The 19335-nt window shown below is 40.8% G+C and overlaps 2 protein-coding genes across 2 annotated transcripts in view; one reads left to right on the top strand and one right to left on the bottom strand.

The window, feature by feature from the left end:
• TDRD9 (tudor domain containing 9) overlaps window positions 1-10527 on the bottom strand; it is a 151152-nt gene extending 140625 nt beyond the window's left edge. The window contains exon 1 of the mRNA XM_073349793.1: window positions 10365-10527. Within this exon, the coding sequence (XP_073205894.1) occupies window positions 10365-10519 (155 nt within the window). The 5' untranslated portion in view covers window positions 10520-10527. The remainder of the gene's footprint in view (window positions 1-10364) is intronic.
• On the top strand, window positions 4387-6540 carry RD3L (RD3 like). The gene is made up of 3 exons (XM_073349791.1): window positions 4387-4442; window positions 5081-5386; window positions 6207-6540. Exons 2-3 carry the CDS (start codon window positions 5088-5090, stop codon window positions 6502-6504), a joined length of 597 nt encoding a protein of 198 aa, XP_073205892.1. The 5' UTR covers window positions 4387-4442; window positions 5081-5087; the 3' UTR covers window positions 6505-6540.
• Window positions 10528-19335: the final 8808 nt, after the last annotated feature.

Below are 19335 nucleotides of genomic sequence, written 5' to 3'. Positions count from 1 at the left end.
TCCATTACCAACACTGCAGACACTATAATTGAGACTCAAATTAAATGTATACCTCAAATTAAAAAAAACACAGAGGACCAAAAAAGTGCCACCAAAGTAAAAGAAGTGGTTAGAGGCAAAAACGCATCCTTTAAAAATTGGAAGTCAAATCCTATTGAGGAAAATAGAAAAGAGCATAAACTCTGGCAAGTGAGGTGTAAAAATATAATTAGGAAGGCCAAAAAAGAAAAGCCAAAAGAAGGCCAAGAACAGCTAGCCAAAGACTCAAAAAGTAACAGCAAAAAAAAAAAAAAATTTAAGTACACCAGAAGCAGGAAGCCTGTTAAGCAATCAGTGGGGCCACTGGACAATTAAAATGCTAAACGACTACTCAAGGACAGTAAGACCATTGCAGAGAAACTAAATGAATTCTTTGAATCAGTCTTCAAGGCTGAGGATGTGAGGGAGATTCCCAAACCTGAGCAACTGTCCCAGATTGAGGTGTCATTAAGAGAAGGTTTTGGAACAAACTGGTCAATTAAATAGTAATAAGTCACCAGGACCAGATGGCATTCACCCAAGAGTTCTGAAGGAACTCAAATGTGAAATTGCAGAACTACTAACTGTGGTATATAACCTATAATTTAAATCAGCTTCTGTACCAGATGACTGGAGGATAGCTAATGTGATGCCAATTTTTCAAAAAGGCTCAAGAGCCAATCCTGGCAATTATAGGCCGGTAAGCCTAACTTCAGTACCAGGCGAACTGGTTGAAACTATAGCAAAGAACAGAATTATCAGACACACAAAAGAACATGATTTGTTGGGGTAAGAGGCAACATGGATTTTGAAGAGGGAAATCATGCCTCAACAATCTACTAGAATTTTCTGTGGGGGTCAACAAGCATGTCGATAACGGTGATCCAGTGGATATAGCATACTTGGACTTTTAAAAAGCCTTTAATACAGTCCCTCACCAAAGGCTCTTAAGCAAAGTAAGCAGTCATGGGATAAGACGGAAGGTCCTCTCATGGATCAGTAAGTGGTTAAAAGACAGGAGACAAAGGGTAGGAACAAATGGTCAGTTTTCAGAATGGAGAGAGGTAAATAGTGATGGCCCCCGGGGTCTGTACTGGGACCAATTCTGATCAACACATTCATAATGAAGGATCTTATCAAAACTGCTTGAAGAGATTCAAAAAAGTAATTCACTCTGGCACTTGCACTTCTTGCTGCGAGCGAGCGACCAAAGAAACACACAGTTGCCCGGCTAAACAAGTCAAGAAGAAATCTAGGAAATGGAGATGGGAGAGAAGACTATTGAGTCCAAAAGGTGACTGGCTACCTTCTGGCCTAATCTGCGTAACAGGAGGAGCTACTACTGAAGTTCAGAAAGGGCTATTATTAATTAAAATGGAGAAGCAGGAATGGATAAGTACATAGTCAATTCACCGCATGTATAACAGTGGGGCACCCCAAGTAAAATACTAGAAATAGTTTTCCATACATTTACTGCGATCTAGAAAAGGGGGTGAATGGTGTGGTAACAATTTGATTACAGAACTTAAATTAGTAAATTTATAGGAAGGATTGTGATCAATTCCTGAAGAACCTAAGCAAACTAGATAACTGGGCAACACAACGGGCAGATGAAGCTAGAGAAAAGAAAGGTAAGACTACTTTACTACTTACTTCAAGGTAAGACTACAATTTGAGATTTTTCTATACACTGATGAGTTTCTCTCAGGAAAGAGCTAAAATATTGTGGAAAACTAACTGAAGGCACATGCTCAATCTGCAGCACCAAAGTAAATTGTGCTGTACTGAGCAAGAGATAGGAAAAATATACAGAATTTTATCAACTGATGGTATGGTTTCACCTAAGTATTATACACAGTTTTGGTCATTGTATCTTAAAAATGACCAAGAAAGATTCAGAGAAGGATAATGAAAATGGTTAAAATGTACTGATTCAGGGATGGGTGAAGAGACGGGGGTTAAAGGACTACGGGTAAAATTTTCAGAAGCACTTAAGTCCCATTTCCAGAAGTGACTTAGGCTCCTAAATCTTAAAGTCAATGATACCTAAGTGCCTAAATTACTTTTGAAAGTGTGATTTAAGTGCTTTTGAAAATTTTTCCCTAGGTCTACTAAGTGAGGAAGGAAAAACAAGAGTGAGGAGAGATAGTACAGATTGCTAACATAATGATCTCGAAAAAGCCAGTTAGATGCATCTATTGCCAATAAGATAAGAACCAGCGAGCACTCACAATTAAATGGCCACAAATTTAATGTTAAGAAGGAAATACTTTGTGCCATGTGTAATTTAACTATGGAACTACGTGAAAGATATCATTGAGGCAAACAACGTAATAATTTTTAAAAAGAATTTATTCTCTAATTTACTAATTAGGATAAAATTCCTTAATACTTCAGGGTATAAGCCAATTTACCAGCTGAGGCCAAGCACAAATGTCCACCTAATGGTACTGTAGTAAGTGGGGGGAATTATGCCTCCCGAGGAAGCATTCAGGATTGGCCACTGGATATCAGACTAGATTAACTATTGATCTGCTTTGAATCATCCCTAATTCAAAGCCTCACTGAATAGGGATTTGAAGTTTATATGAAGGCATATATAGTATGGATGCTGAGTTTCACTGTTTTATGTCAATGCAATGTTAAAGAACATTTTCAATTTACATCCCCACAAAATACATTAAGGTAACAAGCAAAGCATTGTAGATACAATATCTTTAAAGACTGCTGCTCACTGTTGTTTTAAAGTCATGTATCTTCCAGTATTCACCTTCTTGCTTTTTAAAGTTTATATTGTCCAGGTATTGTACAACAGTTTATTTTCTGATACAATACAATCTGATATACTTTTCGAAAAAAAAGTGGTGACACACTAACTGTACTGGAAGAGAGGTGGCAGGAAACATTTTAATTTCAACTGAAAATTTGTGACGACAGTTCTGTCATTATAAGCCCAGCTCTTTTCCTTTTTCATAGTACCATATACAATGCAATGTGAAAACCTTCCAGTTGAAGATGATTAATGCTGACATCTGAATTTTTCCAATGTTTAAGTAGTATCAGCTTTAATAACAGCCATACACGTCATCCTTTATATTGCATGACATTTGGAACAGTTTTACACAATCCCTGTTCTTCCAACAATTCAACAAAACAGTGGAGAGGTAAAAGCAGGAGAGAACAATACTTACAGCAGAAGAGAGAGTCACTAAAACAAACAATACAGAGAGAAGAACAGAAGGCATTTTATATATCATGCCTGCTGTTTAGATTAATAGGAACAGACCTGATAACTGGAACGGAAAATGGCTGCTTCAGCGACCTTTAGCATGCACAATATCATCCCTGAAAATGAAACTTGAAGTGGATATTTTCAATATAATCAACAAGAAAAAAGAACAAGAGATTCACATTCAGTTAAGGGAGAAAAAAAAGTCTATGGTAAGACTTAAAATCCTGTTTTTACTTCAGTCTGAGTTTAATTTACGCCATTGTTCTAACCCTTTATTCATTATAATTAGATTAATATATTTTCCATGGGGTACTGTAGTGGTGCGAAGTTGCTTCTTTAACTACATCTGAAATGATAATTAAAAATGCTAACAGCTAAACTCTACAACTAAAAACAGTTTTAATGCCATGAGATGAAATTCATCAGAAAACAGAGTATTATGATAGCCTAAAAATCTCTGAGCAACTACCTTGTAAGTTGCTTTTTACTGTCACTGCTCAGTTAAGAGACCTTTCACAAGATCTCACCAGAAAATGATTACTGTTACACATTTACAACTGTAAAGAAACAGCCTCATATATATTTCCCCCACACTAACAGAATACGAAAAATCTTTAGCAACTAAGTGACCTGAATGTTTAGACAGACAATAAAAGGAACAGTTATTTTTAGCGCTCTAAAGGTATAAAAATACAGCACCAAATTCTGACCTACAGCTATGCACAGCCAATCATCACATCATGCGACAGTCTTAACTTTAGCTAGAAGCGCATCTGTAGTTGCTTCAGATATTGTTATTCGTCTGACGACCAACAATACCTTTGGATGTATTTAGCAAAAAGCATCTGAAATCGCTGCCATCTTTTTTTAAATTGCTGCCATAGGCAGAACTCAATTCAAAGGTAGGAGACCTTAATGGACTCTGTGGAAAATACTTAGTTGCCAATGCTAGGTCAACAGGATTTCTCTCTACATTACAAGATGAATTAAACTTAAAAGCAGAAGGAATCGAAATCTCATGCTCAGTCCAGACAGTTATTCTTCCAAGCACAGTTTAAGTGAGTAAATTGGGAAAACTTTTTTTCTTTCAATAGTGGCTACAGCTCAGAAACTGAGTATGCTAGAATAAGAAGAGATCTCAATTCAAGCAAACTCAACCGCAACAACTGGTTCACAAACAAGTGCATCAAAGGTACAGTATGTTATTTTACCCAAGTTAGTGTACTGTTTTGTAATAAATGTGACTAAAAGTTACACCTGTATAACAAAAATATATAATTTAATTTCTGTTACAGTTTTCCAGATGCTAATGAGTAAATAAGAAAAATGTATTTAAAATAAAATACAGGTATGGGATTTTAAAGAGTGACAAATGCAGAATCACACTACCTATCTCTAAATATTGAACAACAACTGCTTAGGAATTCCTTTAACTGAAAGTTTATCATTTTGATCATCATATATTAAAAGCATTTCAGGGTAACAATTTATCAAATGATATTTTCTACTAAGGATGACAATTCAGTTTTAAAGTCTAGTAAATTTTAGTATGATTTAATGGTGCAGATAAAACTACCGAAGAGATAAACTGCTACAACAGTCTCTTTCCATCTTTGTAAAAATGGTAACATGTCATATTTAATTTGAGTTTGGAGGCTTTGATCAGTTACTTCTTAAAGTGTATTAAAGAACTATTTTAACATTGAGCATATGCACATCTATATCAAACGCACCACAAAAAGCATTCTGAATTTTCCATTAATCTTTTTCATGGAAAACAAACACTACAGTTTACCATACAAAGCACTATAATGTTCAATCTTCTCATAGCTAAAAAATGCCACTTTTTGGTTGGATGAAATGGTCAAAAAATGATTCCTACAAATCTGCCAAATATCCTGGCTCAGAAGTAGTGACCAAGACCCTGCTGAGGGAATTGAAATGGCACCTGAAAGAGCGTGAAAGATTAGTACAAGAGATTGAAAATGAACAAAGAGTCCAGAAAAATGGTGTGGATTACAACTGGCTGAAGAACTACCAAAATCCTCAAGCCACAATCCCAGCTACTGAACAAAGGCAGCTTGAAGTCCTTTGTTCACAAATTCAACCTTGCCAAACTGGAACTGTTCTTAGCAGGTAACAATTTTTCTTTCTTGTTACTGTAATTGTCACTTTCTAGGCAACAATTAAGTTCTCCTTATTCTTGTTCAACATTCCAATTCAAAGTTGTTAAAATTTGGTTGTGTTTTTTTCCCCAAAGTAACAATGATTAGGAATTTAAATGAAGACTTATTTGTATAGCTTCCTATAGCTTCTCTAGAAATAACTCTTTAATTTCATAACACAGTACACTGACTAAAGGTCTTCTATATTTTTATTGCATGATCTTCAAAGCACCAGAGAGATAATATAATGCTTAGACATCTGACACCCATCATTTACCTGATGACCACAGAATTGAGTTAGAGTATTAACACAATATTTTATATACAAGCCTCCAGTCTCTTCACATTTTAAAGGGATTGTAATTAAGCATGTCCCAACATTTAGTTAAAACACACACCAATAATTAACTTTTTCTACGTGATATTTTATATGTAAATTCCCCAAATGATATATTTTTATATAGTTTCCTGGGCTGAGTGGGAAGAATAGAACAAACCTATGATCCCTTTAAAGCCCAAAAAATACTTGAGGGCAAAGTCAGTTTAAATCAATTTACCAAGACAGCTTAATACAAAAAAAAAAAAAAATAGTATCCACCGATCTTAACAGCTGTACTGCATCCAAATGCATTGTAGGAGCTTTTTTATTTTTCTCTTCTTTTTTTGGAATAAAGGAAACAAGTGAGGCCAGAAAGTAGTTTTTTCCCCTAAAAAAAGGAAGAGGAGGAAAAGTGTTCTGGAATAGTTTTCAGCACTGACAAATTACATTTCAATTCTTTTTTTGTTTCTAGATTTCGTGAAGTTTTGGCAGAAAATGATGTCTTACCATGGGAAATAGTCTACATATTCAAGCAAGTTTTAAAAGATTTTCTAACTACAACTGAGAAGGAAAACCAACAAGACCAACTGGTAGATGTATGGAATACAAATTGCTCTGAACATTTCACAGTGCCTGGTTACAGCTCTAACAAATCGGACAAAGATGAAATTCCCACAGTTTCAAGTTACGTTGACAAAAATACACAGAGCATGTTTCCCACTTTTTCTCACCGAATCTGGAATCTTCCACATTACTATCCATCAAGTTAAAATTTTTCTTCAGTTATCCGAGTTCCCTTTTATCATCCCAATTCAGAGACGTAAAAACATATAGGAATAAGAAATATGGCATGCTCCCCTTTGTTGCAAGCTCAGAATTTTAAATCCCTAATTATAGTATCTATATATTTTACAAACTTTAATTAAAATCATTAGCCTTTTTACCATTACTATTCCAAGGATGTTGTGTTTAAGGGCACCTTTTAATATAAAGATATGAAAAATATAACCGTAGATCTTTCCAAAAATGTTGAAACTATCCTATTTGTACTGTACCTATAACATCTACTGTAACAAGCAATAGCCATTTTCCATATTTCAAAATCCGATCACTGTGCAAAATGTTAGCAGGGACTTCTGTTCAGTAGTCTACATAGTTTTTTGAAATTCTTCTTAGGAAACAATATACAGTGTGTGAGGTATGCTTTAAAACAGTAATCAATTTATTCAATATAACTGAGAAGTTCTGATGATGAAAACTATTTCACAAGTCCAACAAGAACTTGTAAAAATAATCAAAAGTTATAACATTGTCTGTACTGCTTATGGTTAGTTTTCTGAACTGTTTTCTGCATATGTTGCAATACTGCAAAGCTCCTCAAATGAAGAGAAACGATCTGGATATTTAACTAGCTTTAGTGGCTCGTTGAAAAGACTTAGAGATACCTTTTTATTTCAAAATAAAAATGGTTTTACTTCATCTCCTTGCTTTTCTTGGAAAAAGTTAATTCTTAATCAGGGCTGCAGAATAACTTTGTGATTTTGGTATCTTACAGAATCAGCTTTCTGTAGTGGTGAATGAGTCTGAAAACTTGTTCCAGAAGTTATACATTACTTGAGCATTTGAAATTTAAAAAAACAGACATAAAAGTCTCAATTTTAGTTGTTGCCCCAAGCCATCAATATGGGATCATAATAAAGTTGTATTAGACTCAACTGACACGTAGTAACTGTGGCCTCAACTGGCACAATTAGAGCAGAAAATTCAATGAACATGATGCAAAAACCCACTTTTGCTGCAATTGTGACAGGGCTAGATTTGACTCCCACCATCACAGAAGGAAGATTTCTGCACACTTTTGTTACACAAAAAGCTTCTTCCTCCAGATGTTCTTTTCTTTTGTTAGTCTGTCACACCATTAAAAAAGAAAAATTGGCTCCAATTCTAAGTGTCTTTTCACAAAGGCACTATGGAGAAACAGTTCCTCTGCTTATTCTCCTTCTACAGTATACCAGTAAGACACTTCAATAGAATTCCTCAACACGTAGAGAAAGGACAACTGAAGCTTTGAGAAATATTCATTTACAGATTTACAGATTAAAAAATAAAGGTTACAATGAAGTTAAGGTTGAGTAGACAAAACAAGAACACATTAGAATTTTTAAAACACTCAAACTTTGAAAAGCTTGAAAATACAAAGAACATTCAAAGTACGAAAAACTAACTGGAAAACAGACTCATGCAATAAAGGTCACTATCTTCTGTCTTCATTTAGTGCTTTGCAAGACAGTCTAAAAAAATTTTTCTTTTTTTCTGAAAGTTTAGTTAACCAAGAGCTCATTTTCCTAAGAGCTTATACTCCTATAACTGCCTATAACTGTAGACATGGAATAGTTTTCCACACACATAGGAACAGGCCTCCCCATACCTTCTGAGCTTTAGAATATTTAGTAACTCATTGGAGACTCTATGACAAACACTGGGAAACGAGAGTGAACCCTCACAAGCATCCTAAGGCGCAGAGAGTATATCTAGGCTACAACCAGAGGCAAGTCAGACATGCAGACTCATGCTAAAGCACTAGAACAGCTGCACTTGGGCTTTAGAGACTGAGCTGCAAGGTTTACACAACTGTTTGTAGCACCTCAGCACAAGCTTAAGTCTGTCGACCTAGGCTCTGAGACTCACTGCCACAGGCTGTGTGGATATATCCCGGGGGGGGGGGGGGGGGGGAATGAGCTTACATCTCATAGTGGCAGCAGCCCTACAAAAAACCTCCTGAAACTAATGAGCATATCAAGTAGGTCCAAAGGAAGGGAGTGAACATCCTCCTGATCACTCATTCTAGCCTCAACATCATGCAACACTCAGGTCTGTAGAAGCAGAGTTCCTTTCCTACAATTCTCAGGAATTCCACAGGGAGAGATGACTGTGTGAGAACAGGGAGACTTTGGTAGGAAGAAGCAAAAGGGGCATATCCTATGATTCCTGAGATCTAAGAGAGGGGATTAACCTGTTGAGCCTTTTGATGGACTTTTTTTTCCCCCATTGTCAAATGCCCAAGAAGTTATACTTTGAGCTCTCTCTCTGCAAGAGAAAGTGAAAAGTAATTGAATGTTTACAATTCCAGGACTTGGACATGCTATACAAAGCATTCCAGAATTGACATTCTCTGGTGTAGCTCAAAAAAAACAAAACTAATTTTTTTAATATGATGAAAATTTTGGTCACATGCAATAGACCTTTGCTATGGGAGTCCACTTAAATAGTGGTATCTTTCTATTTTGCCATTTTCTAATTAAAAATGGTAAAGGAGTTTCAAAATTACTTCCTTGTTAGGTCAGGGTATCAAGGCTGAAAAATCTATCACTTAGTGGTCAAACCATCATTCTGCTGCAGTACATAACTAACATGGGCTTCCAAAGAAGGCTAGCCTCAAACAATATGAGATCAACAGCACAGTATTCACAGTTAGACACAAAGATTTATGAGTATAGTATACTCCCAATTATTGGAACAGCATGGGGGACAGAGATTTTATTCAGGTAACTGGGAGTTTGGATAAGTACAGGAGTGGCAGCAAGCCTTCCGCAGCTCCACTGTCATGGCCCTGCTCATTCACTCCTGTAACAGCAGGCTGCAGAGGGCTCCCTTTGCTGCCACTCCTGCCCTCTCGATTATTGCAGGCACAATGTGGGGGTAAGGCTGCAGTTCTGGAGAAGCAGAGACCAACCGCGAGCCAGGACTCTGCCCTGCCAAGTCCACAGCCTTCCTTGAACCTGGAGTCTTCAAGGATCAGGTGTGACCAGCACTGTGGCAGCACAGAAAGCCTGTCACAGCCCTGCTCACTCACTCCCACGACATCAGAGTTGCAGGCTAGCTGGCATCCCCCACAGCTAGGGAGGCAGGCTCATCCTCCTCCTCCTCACAGTCCTGGCCGGGGTACCTACTCTATTACCCAAATCTCCCTGTTATCTGAATCCCTTCTTTGCCCCCTACAGTCCGTGTTCCCCCACCCTCAACATGAACTACATATGGGAAAAGGAAGGGATTCAGACAACAGGGAGGAGGTTTGGATAACCTCAAGTAACACGGTATTGGATAAACAGGAGCATACTGAATGGCTGAAAAACTCTATGAGTGCTAACAAACCTGCTACCCACCGTGTGGCCTGTGGAGAACTAACATCTTCTGGCAAAAAAAAGTGGTAAGATAACCTCACTCTTGTAATTAATGGTCTCTCAAGAACTTCACTCTACATGAGCTCCCACCCCATGGCTACGTTTCTCAAATCTGTGCCTGTCTTGGCTCATGATAGTTTTGCCCGACCACTAGCCCACACCCAGTTCAAGCCCCACAGCGAGGCCAGGCCATCCCCTTCCCCTTCCCCGCTCAGGAGCCTCAGGCGGGCCAGAGGTCCCCGTCTGCTGTACCACGGCAGAGGAAGTTATCTATTGGCGGGCGCTGATCCCCAGGCCGCTCCCCACCACCTCTCTGCCCAAGGAAAGAGCCGCGGCAGTGGGGCCGGGCCACTCCAGATCCGTGGCAGGGGAATAATCCCGGCCCGGCGGCGGGGTCAAACCACAGCAGCACCGCTCCCGTCCCGTCCCCGGGCGGCTCCTACACTCACCCGGCGGCGGGCGGCTCCCACGCGGGGGGCCTGGAGCCGCGGCGGAGGGCAGGCACGGCGGCCTGAGGCTCACCGCCCAGTAACTCGACGTTAGCGACCGTCTTGCCGAGAGTGAACCAGTCACTGATCTGGTCGAGGGTGAGATTCCGCAGCATGGCGGGGCCGGGACCGCAAAGGACAGGACTAGAGGCTCCCCGCAACAGTTGGCCGCACCACACCTCACGGGGCGCCGGCACGTGCACGCCGCGCGCTCGCCCAGCCCCGACCCCACCCCCTGCAGCCACGTGCTCACACTGCGCAGCCGCGGCGAGGACGTGAGCGGCTCAGTTTCCCGCGCTGCGTTCAATGAGGTTCCCTTCGCATCGCCTTGGTCCCTCCAAATCCTTCCTGCGGTGCCAAGGATGAGCCCCCACTACAGCGTCCTCCCCTCCCGCACCTAGAAGAGCACCAACCGCACCCTCTCCTCCCTGCATCCCAGCCAACCTCTCCCCCATCCCAGGGTAATGCGCCCCTCCCTCCTTGAATCCCAGCAGCCACTGTCAGCAAATCCCCCTAACCACCGCCATAGGTTACACACACCCCATAACCCGTATGACTCCCACCTGGCAAATCCCGCTCCTGCCCGAAGACAAGCCATCCCCCAGACTGCCTGGGGAAGGCCGCGCAGGACACAGGTTGTACAGTGCTCCCTCCCGCAGGAGGGGGCTAAGGGCTCTTGGGGTTCCTCTCCATCGGGGCAGTGCAGGGGGGATATTGCGCTGGGTTGAAGTCGCATTGAAGGAACAGCTGGGCGTGCTCCCCCGCCAGCAAAGGGCTATAGGGGAAGGGCAGGGCCCTGAGCTATTTCCTACACTGGAGGAGGATCTCTCTTAGTCAGCAGGGGGAGCAATGGCGGGCATGGCGCTGAGCGGGCTCTTCCGCAACAGTGGGTGCCGTGGGGACGGCAGAGCACCGAGCGGGCTTTTTGGCAATTGGCAGAGGGCTTAGCGGGTTTCTCCCGGCAGGGGGCGCAACAGGCGACAGGGCGTTGAGAAGCGCGGGTTCCTTTGCAGGGATTGCCGTGCGGGAGGTAGGTCACTGAGCAGGCTGCATGGCAGGGGGGCGCTGTGGGCGAAGGGCGCTGAGGGGTCCTTGCCGGCAGGGGGCGCTGAGGCGAAAGCAGAGCGCACTTTAGCTGGGGTAGCAGGGCCTGCTCGGGTGCCTGTCGCTCCCGTTTCTCTCTGGGCTAGGAGGAGGGGCACCGCCGGAGACGTTCTAGGCACTCCTCTCGTTGGCGGTTCTTTTCCCAGCGGCCTGCGCGGCGGTAGCGGCAGTTCCATTCCGTGACCTTCGCCAACGGCCCGTGTGTCACCGGTTCCAAGGTGGGTTCGGCCCGGTTGGTCTTGCTGAGGGAGCTTCGGGAGGGCGGGTTCCTCCGGGTCTGCAGCGAGCGCGGCTGCGCCCTTCCTCAGGCGCTGTAAGCCCGGGGGATTCGTGCCGGAGCCGGGTCCGGCTGCCGAGAAGGCCGGGCCACGGAGAGAGGAGAGGAGCTGGCCTGGCCCGGGACAGCCGTGGGGGAAGAAGTCCGGGGGCTGCGCCCTGGCAATGCCGGAGGGAGGGGGAGCGCGGAGCTCGGTCGCGTCTGTCCTGCTCCTCGGGGGTGGAGGGCAGCAAGTTAACGCTGTTCGCCTACAGTCTCGAGGTCCCCTCCGTGGTGATGCACGTTCCTCCTTCTCCAGGGTGGGTGGACGGGATGCCAGGTGGGTCTCTTGGGTGAGTCCTTAGCAAAGGCCTTCCCTGCTCTGCAGAGGTGCTTTAGAGCCCAAAGCACTCCTCGAGTGAACAGGCCAGGGCTCGGCGCTGTAGCAGGCACTTAGTACCCAGAAACAGATGTAAAAGATGGGCCAATACCTTGTAGGATGCCCGGATCTTACCCGCCGCCCCCCGGGCTCAGTAGCTCAAGGGTGCTGGGATTTTTAGTGTGTTTGTTCAGTGGGGATTTCATTTGAGCCTATTGTTAGGGCAGTACACATTTGAAGTCATACACTCTGCTTTATTTGGCTGCTAGTGGGCGAAAAAGCATTTTGTCCATATATTTTTCTTTTTTTTCCTTTTGTATCAGATCCTCTTGTTGCTTTGATAGGTATATATGTCTGCGTTGCCTCCTAATGCTTGTTCTAAGTAGAAACCATTTGAAATGTATGAAGTCTTTCTCATAGTTCTGAATAGCAGCTTTGAAAACACAACACTAGTTTTTTCATTCTGCTTCATATCAGGAAAGGTAACAGATGTAATAGAATTGTCTTTCTACAGTTCAGGGAAAACATCATTGCATTGCTGTGTATTCAGAAGTTTTTCACCACGGTAAGGGTTAAATGTCCTTTTAAATGAATGCTTACATATTGCCTATTTGTGGTAGCACCATGCTTTGGAGCTTTAGTAATGGATCAGGGCAACATTTTGCTTGGCACTGTAAACAAACAACAAAAAGAAAGATGGTCTCTGCTTCAAAGATGACATTAGTCTCACCTCCTTTTCCCCTTCTCCCACTCCCTCCCCACACACGTGCCAGGAAGAGCCTCCTATTTACTATTAGCAAATAGGTCTGTGGAACCTGGACCTAAAGTCCCTTGCAAACTCTGTCCTTCCTTCTTACAGTTTTCCAGTGCTCTAGCTGCTGTCCTTTATCCATATGTGATTGGTTTAGGTGTGCTGTGTGTATAGTTTCTTAAAGGCTTTACATTTCCATAACATTTTACCTTGAGAAGCCTAAAGTATTATACAGTGTGGTTCTCTTATATATCCCCGGATATATATGTCTTTTGGAGTGTTGGGAAGAAGTTATATTAAAATATCTCAGGTTTTCACAAAAATATTTGTAAATATCAAATCTGTGGACAGAACGAGTATTAAACATGTTGATAGATTGCTTGATGCTTGGCCATGTCTCAAAGATAGAGTGCTTGGAGTAATGGTGTTAATTTTAATCTTCTCCAAACTGTCTGTCAGATGGTATTTTCAGCAGCCTCCTATAACTATATATATTCTGTTTTTCTGAGTAAAGGTGAACGTGCCATGTTGAGAGGAAATGTTAGACTCTTAATAAATAAATTTAATTAAATAAAGCTCAGTAGAACAGGGATGGGCATCTGTTGTTCTGGACAATGTTCTTGCTCCATCTCCCCTCTAGACTATTTTTAAGTAAATCTAGGTAAGACCCTTTGCTCTTTCACTTTGGCTTGGGGTAAGGGGAGGAGGAGGATCTTGATTATTCTTAATTTAAAATTACTTCCTCCCAGTCCCCCAAAAATCCTTGTTACCCAGATATAACAATATTACAGTATAGGAAAATGGGGGTGTAAGGATCAGTTTCACCGTTAGGACCTTGTCTTCACTAGTATTTTTCCTTGAGTTAGCTAATTTGAATTAAGAACACACCTCTTTTCCCTGTGAAGGCAAGCCCATTGTGACTCATGGTGGCTATTAGGTGGCCTGTGCGAAATATTTGGTCTTAGCCCAGTTTCTAGTGATAGAGGTGTCTATGTTGCAAACACTGCCACAGTATAGAGTGAATTTTCAGAAAATTTGCAATTCTTAAATTCACTAATTTAACATTAATTTTAAAATGTGTCCTATAAGAAACTTAGCATGTTAGTATTTTCTTTGTTCCAAACAGGCCCGCCAACAGAAATTCCAGGCGCCAGGCTGTGGGGGGTGGGGCCTGGGGCGAAAATGACGAATCTGTCACTTCCAGGACCACCCACATCAGCCCGCAGAGCCTGGTGCTGTCTCTTGCACTTAGGCGCCTTGAAGCCTATCCAGGCGATTTAAAAGGGCCCAGGGCTCCTGGCCGCTGCCACTACTGCATCACCCGCACCCCTTGGCAGCTTCCCCCTACAGCCACCGCCCCCCCCCCCGGTCAGCGAGCCTGGTTCCAAGTGAGTTTGATCTTAATCAAGGATTAAAACTCTTCAAACTTTACATGTAGTTAAAATTCATTGGAATCTGTACATAAGTTATATTTGAAGAAACTGGAATGTAAATAAGATGTTGTTACCAACTATTTATGTCACTAGTTATGATTACATATTGACAGTATCAGATCAAAAGTTCAGGTAACTTCTAAATGGTATTGTGATATCCGAGGTAACTCAGTGAATCATCACACTTTGTCTAATTTGTAAGCAACAATTCTGTTGGTTTCAATGAGTCGTGAGCAGCCTTAGGATAAGTGGACATGTGTCGAGAGCTCTCAGTGGTAATTACTTGACCCATTATCATTATTCATCATTATTTTTATTGTGGTAGCACCCAGCAGCCTTTTGTAACCTTAGCTCTGAATTTTCTGGGTTTGTAGTGTTTGGTTTGGGGATAATTACTACGTTGTTCTACTTTTTTTTTTACCTTTGTTGTTGATATGTACTCTTGACCTTGATTCCATCTAATACAGTTTTTTGGTTGGCAATAGAGAACTTCGGTTCCCAGAGGTCTGTATATATGTGCACTTTTCACAAACATTAATTTAATATAATACATTTTAAAATAAAAACATAGGAAATTAAACTAAATTCAGCTTTGGGATAGGGATGTAGACGTTTAACTGGTTAACCAATAAGCATCAATCTTATCGGGTTCGGTTAACAATTAAACTCTGCTGCCGCCCAGCATCCTGCGCCCAGGACTCCGCTGCTGGCATGCAGCTGGGATGCGGGGTTGGCAGCCAGGGCACCATGTAAAACCCTATATGAACTGCTTAACGGTTAACCGTTTAAGTGATAGAATTTTAATAGGTTAAACGGTTACTATTTTTAAACCCTATTTAGGGATACGATTAAATGTTTCCTTTAACTATAAAGTTCCTTATTTATTTTTTCCTGATTCAAGAGGCAACAAATACTTTCTTTATTCATGTAAAACATCAAGTGAGGCTGTAATAGCAAAATTCATCATCATGACCTTTTTTCTTTTTTTTTTCTTTTTAATAACTTTCAGATGTTACAATATTTTAGTAGGACATGGAGCAACATGAGGATTTATTACACTAAGGTTTACCAGGAAATATGGGTTGGGCTGGCCTTAACCACCTATGCCTATTACAAAATTTCCTTTGGTGGTAAGTTAAATTGTTTCAATCTTAGCTTTAGTGTACTTTATTTGAAGCCTTTGTTGTAAATAAAACTGTTTAAATTAATTGTCTGGAAATGCCCAAATATTTTATTTAAAATAATCAGCAGTTGCTTTATCACCTCACTAAGTCCAGACACTAGAAAAGGTTTACTGAGAAAGCTATACCAGCAAACCTCCTCATGCAGATACAGTTTATATCAGCAAAAAAAAAAAAAAGTGCTTATGTACAAAAAAACCTTCATTCAAAAATAAAACAATGTAAAACTTTAGAGCCGACAAGTCCACTCAGTCCTATTTCTTGTTCAGCCAGTCGCTCAGACAAACAAGTTTATTTACATTTGCAGGAGATACTGCTGCCTGCTTCTTGTTCACAATGTCACCTGAAAGTGAGAACAGGTGTTCACATGGCACTGTTGTAGCCAGTGTCACAAAATATTTACGTGTCAGATGCGCTAAAGATTGATATGTCTGTTCATGTTTCAGCGACCATTCCAGGGGACATGCGTCCATGCTGATGACGAGTTCTGCTCAATAACAATCCAAAGCAATGCCGACCAACGCGTGTTCATTTTCATCATCTGAGTCAGATGCCACCAGCCAAAGATTGATTTTCTTTTTTGCTGGTTCGGGTTCTGTAGTTTCCGCATTGGAGTGTTGCTCTTTTAAGACTTCTGAAAGCATGCTCCACACCTCATCCCTCCCAGATTTTGGAAAGCGCTTCAGGTTCTTAAACCTTGGGTTGAGTGCTGTAGCCACCTTTAGAAATCTCACATTGGTACCTTCTTTGCATTTTTCTTTGCATCATCTCTTCAGTGAAAGTGTTCTTAAAATGAACAACATGTGCTGGGTCATCATCCGAGACTGCTATAACATGAAATATGTGGCAGAATGTGGGTAAAACGGCAGGGGACATACAATTCTCCCTCAAGGAGTTCAGTCACAAATTTAATTAATGCGTTATTTTTTTAACGACTGTCATCAACATGGAAACATGTCCTCTGGAATGGTAGCCAAAGCATGAAGGAGCATACACATTGTAATACAGGAGGGCCAGGGAGCAGTGTTAGAGGGGAAAAATATAAGCCCTAGGCGTGGTTCCCTTTAGACTAGGGAGGGTTGCTACAGGTTAATTGGAGCACCTGTTGGCAATTAAGGCCCTGTCAGGAACCTAATAAACCCCCCTACTTCAGGCAGTCAGAGAAGGAGGAGGAAGGAGAGAGGACGGGAGCCTGGAGGTGTGTTGTGAGATTTGGAAGACCAGAAAACTGAAGTATGGGAGACCCTGGCCCAGCAGGACAGGGAGACTCCCTTCCCCCAGCGTCTAAGGACCGAGGGTAACCCCACCTAAGGGAGACGAGGGTAAGAAACCCGCAGGAGTTGAGAGGGGTTGGGACTCAGAGCGAGGAGCAAACCCAGACCTCTCGCCCGCTTCCTTCCTCTATCGCCTTCCTGGGCCACTAGCAGGGCCTTCGGTGCCCAAGAGCACTGGCAAGGGATGGTGTCTTAGCCCCCTCCCCAAGAAAAGCACAGGACCCACCATATGAACATCAGCCACCTTGTCACAACTTGTTTACCATATCTGGCGTGTAATTGCCTTGCAATGCCAGCTATGAAAGTGCCATGCAAATGCCTTTTCTCACTTTCTGGTGACATTGTAAATAAGAAGAGGGCAGCATTATCTCCTGTAAATGTAAACAAACTTGTTTGTCTTAGCGATTGGCTGAACAAGAAGTAGGACTGAGTGCACTTGTAGGCTCTAAAGTTTTACATTTTTATTTTTGAGTGCAGTTACGTAACATCTACATTTGTAAGTTGCACTTCCATGATAAAGAGATTGCACTATAGTACTTGTATGAGGTGAATTGAAAAATATTATTTTATCATTTTTACAGTGCAAATATTTGTAATCAAAAATAAATATACACTTTGATTTAAATTACAACACAGAATACAATATATATGAAAATGTAGAAAAACATCCAAAATATTTAATAAATTTCAATTGATATTCTGTTGTTTAACAGTGCAATTAAAACTGCGATTAATCACGATTAACTTTTGAGTTAATCGTGTGAGTTAACTCAGATTAATCAACCGTCCTAGTATTAATGATTTTGGGCGAGGGGTATTCACCTCCAGTATCACAGCAGATATTTTGAACAAGTGGTAATTTGGTGCTATTAAAGCAAATTTCACAGAAAAACTGGAGGTTTGCAAACCACTCCGAGGTGTTGTGTAAAAATGTGTATCTTTAATATCCCAGATCCTGGGGTCTGGCTAAAATGCACCCAGCCCAACGCAGGAGGGTACTACAAAGTTGGTTTTAAGCTCACTTTTGCATTTCCCTAATTTTCAGTCTGGTTTGTATTGTGCTGGCCCTCTAAAGACACTTCGTGTGTGCCAACTGCTAATAGCCGTAAAGGGCTAGAAAGTGCAGACAAGGATGAGAGCATAGAGGATATCCGACCACAGTTCCATTCCTGCCAGAGGCAGAGTGCAGTAGGAACTACTATGCTGGTTTTATGCTGTTAGCTCTACACCTTTGCACTAGGAAAAACTTCATTGTGGTCAGATAAACCAACAGTATGGCCCAAAGTAATCATTTGTCACCAGAGAATCTATAAATGTCTCTGGGATAAATGTCTCTAAATGTATAGCACATGAGTATACAAACTTGTGCAATCTTCTCTTGATAACTTGTGAACTTACAGTTAGAAGTCTTAATGTGTATAAATATGTATTTTTAAAAGCCTTAATTTATGGTCCCCATAATTCTTCCAGAAACACTCCTTGCATCTCAAAGATTTAACAGCAGGCTATAATGAGATCTTATAACACTTTATTATATTTATTTAAAAAATTACAATATATCCTGATTTTTTTAAACAGCTTGTTTTAATAGTTACTTTAACAAAGTATTTTTTGCAACAAGCTTAACTTTTCAGAACTTCAGAGTAGCAGCTGTGTTAGTCTGTATTCACAAAAAGAAAAGGAGTACTAGTGGCACCTTAGAGACTAACCAATTTATTTGAGCATAAGCTTTCGTGAGCTACAGCTCACTTGTACATTTCCTGTCATCACTGAAAATTGGTCCAAGTTTGGTTGCTTACTAGTTTTTCAAGATCTTAAAACTTGAAATTAAAGTGAAAAATGCAAAGCGAAATTTTGTACCTTTTCAATTTTTCTTCTGTTTCTAGGTAAAAAAGCAGTGGCAGACAGTAAGTATTTGTATTATACAGCAGAGTATTCTATAGTTTATTTTAACTGTGAATAAGATTTAAAGCAAATAGACCAACATATTAATTTTAATTTAAATTTAGTTTGTTTTTATATTATGGATATAGCAAAGTAGACCTTAAAGGGAACCTTCAGTTTTTGTTACAGTTCTCTCTATTACTCTGATATCATTGTCAGAGTGTTTACAACCCTGGTAACGTAGCAGTACATCTGTAAAATGCTCCACTTTTCATTGATATTTTTCCCTTTGTGTAATAAATTAAGTTAATCTCTGCCACAGAACAGTAGTGGAGTTCAGGAGCGTAACTTTTTAAATAAGAGTTCTAAAAGATATATTCAATGGGCTTAACCATTTTATAGAGGGTTTTTAATCTAACCAGGTAGACCTTAAGTTTAACTAGGTTACCATTTTTAGCTATCAACAAACTAGTTCATTTTAACTTACTGATTCCATATTAAACGTTTACAAAAAAAAAAAATAAGATTTTTAAGTATATCATTGCTTGTGGCTATTTTAAAGTCATAATTTTCTTATTTCTCTTCTGCTAATATAATTGTTCTATTTCAGTTCTGACTGCAAAGATAGACAATTTACTTGCTCCAAATTGAGTCAATTTTGTACATAAAG

Source organism: Lepidochelys kempii, chromosome 6, assembly GCF_965140265.1.
Source record: "Lepidochelys kempii isolate rLepKem1 chromosome 6, rLepKem1.hap2, whole genome shotgun sequence".
Classification (NCBI taxonomy): domain Eukaryota; kingdom Metazoa; phylum Chordata; order Testudines; family Cheloniidae; genus Lepidochelys; species Lepidochelys kempii.
The sequence above is the reverse complement of the archived record's forward strand: the minus strand, read 5'-3'. Positions and strand labels throughout refer to the sequence as shown.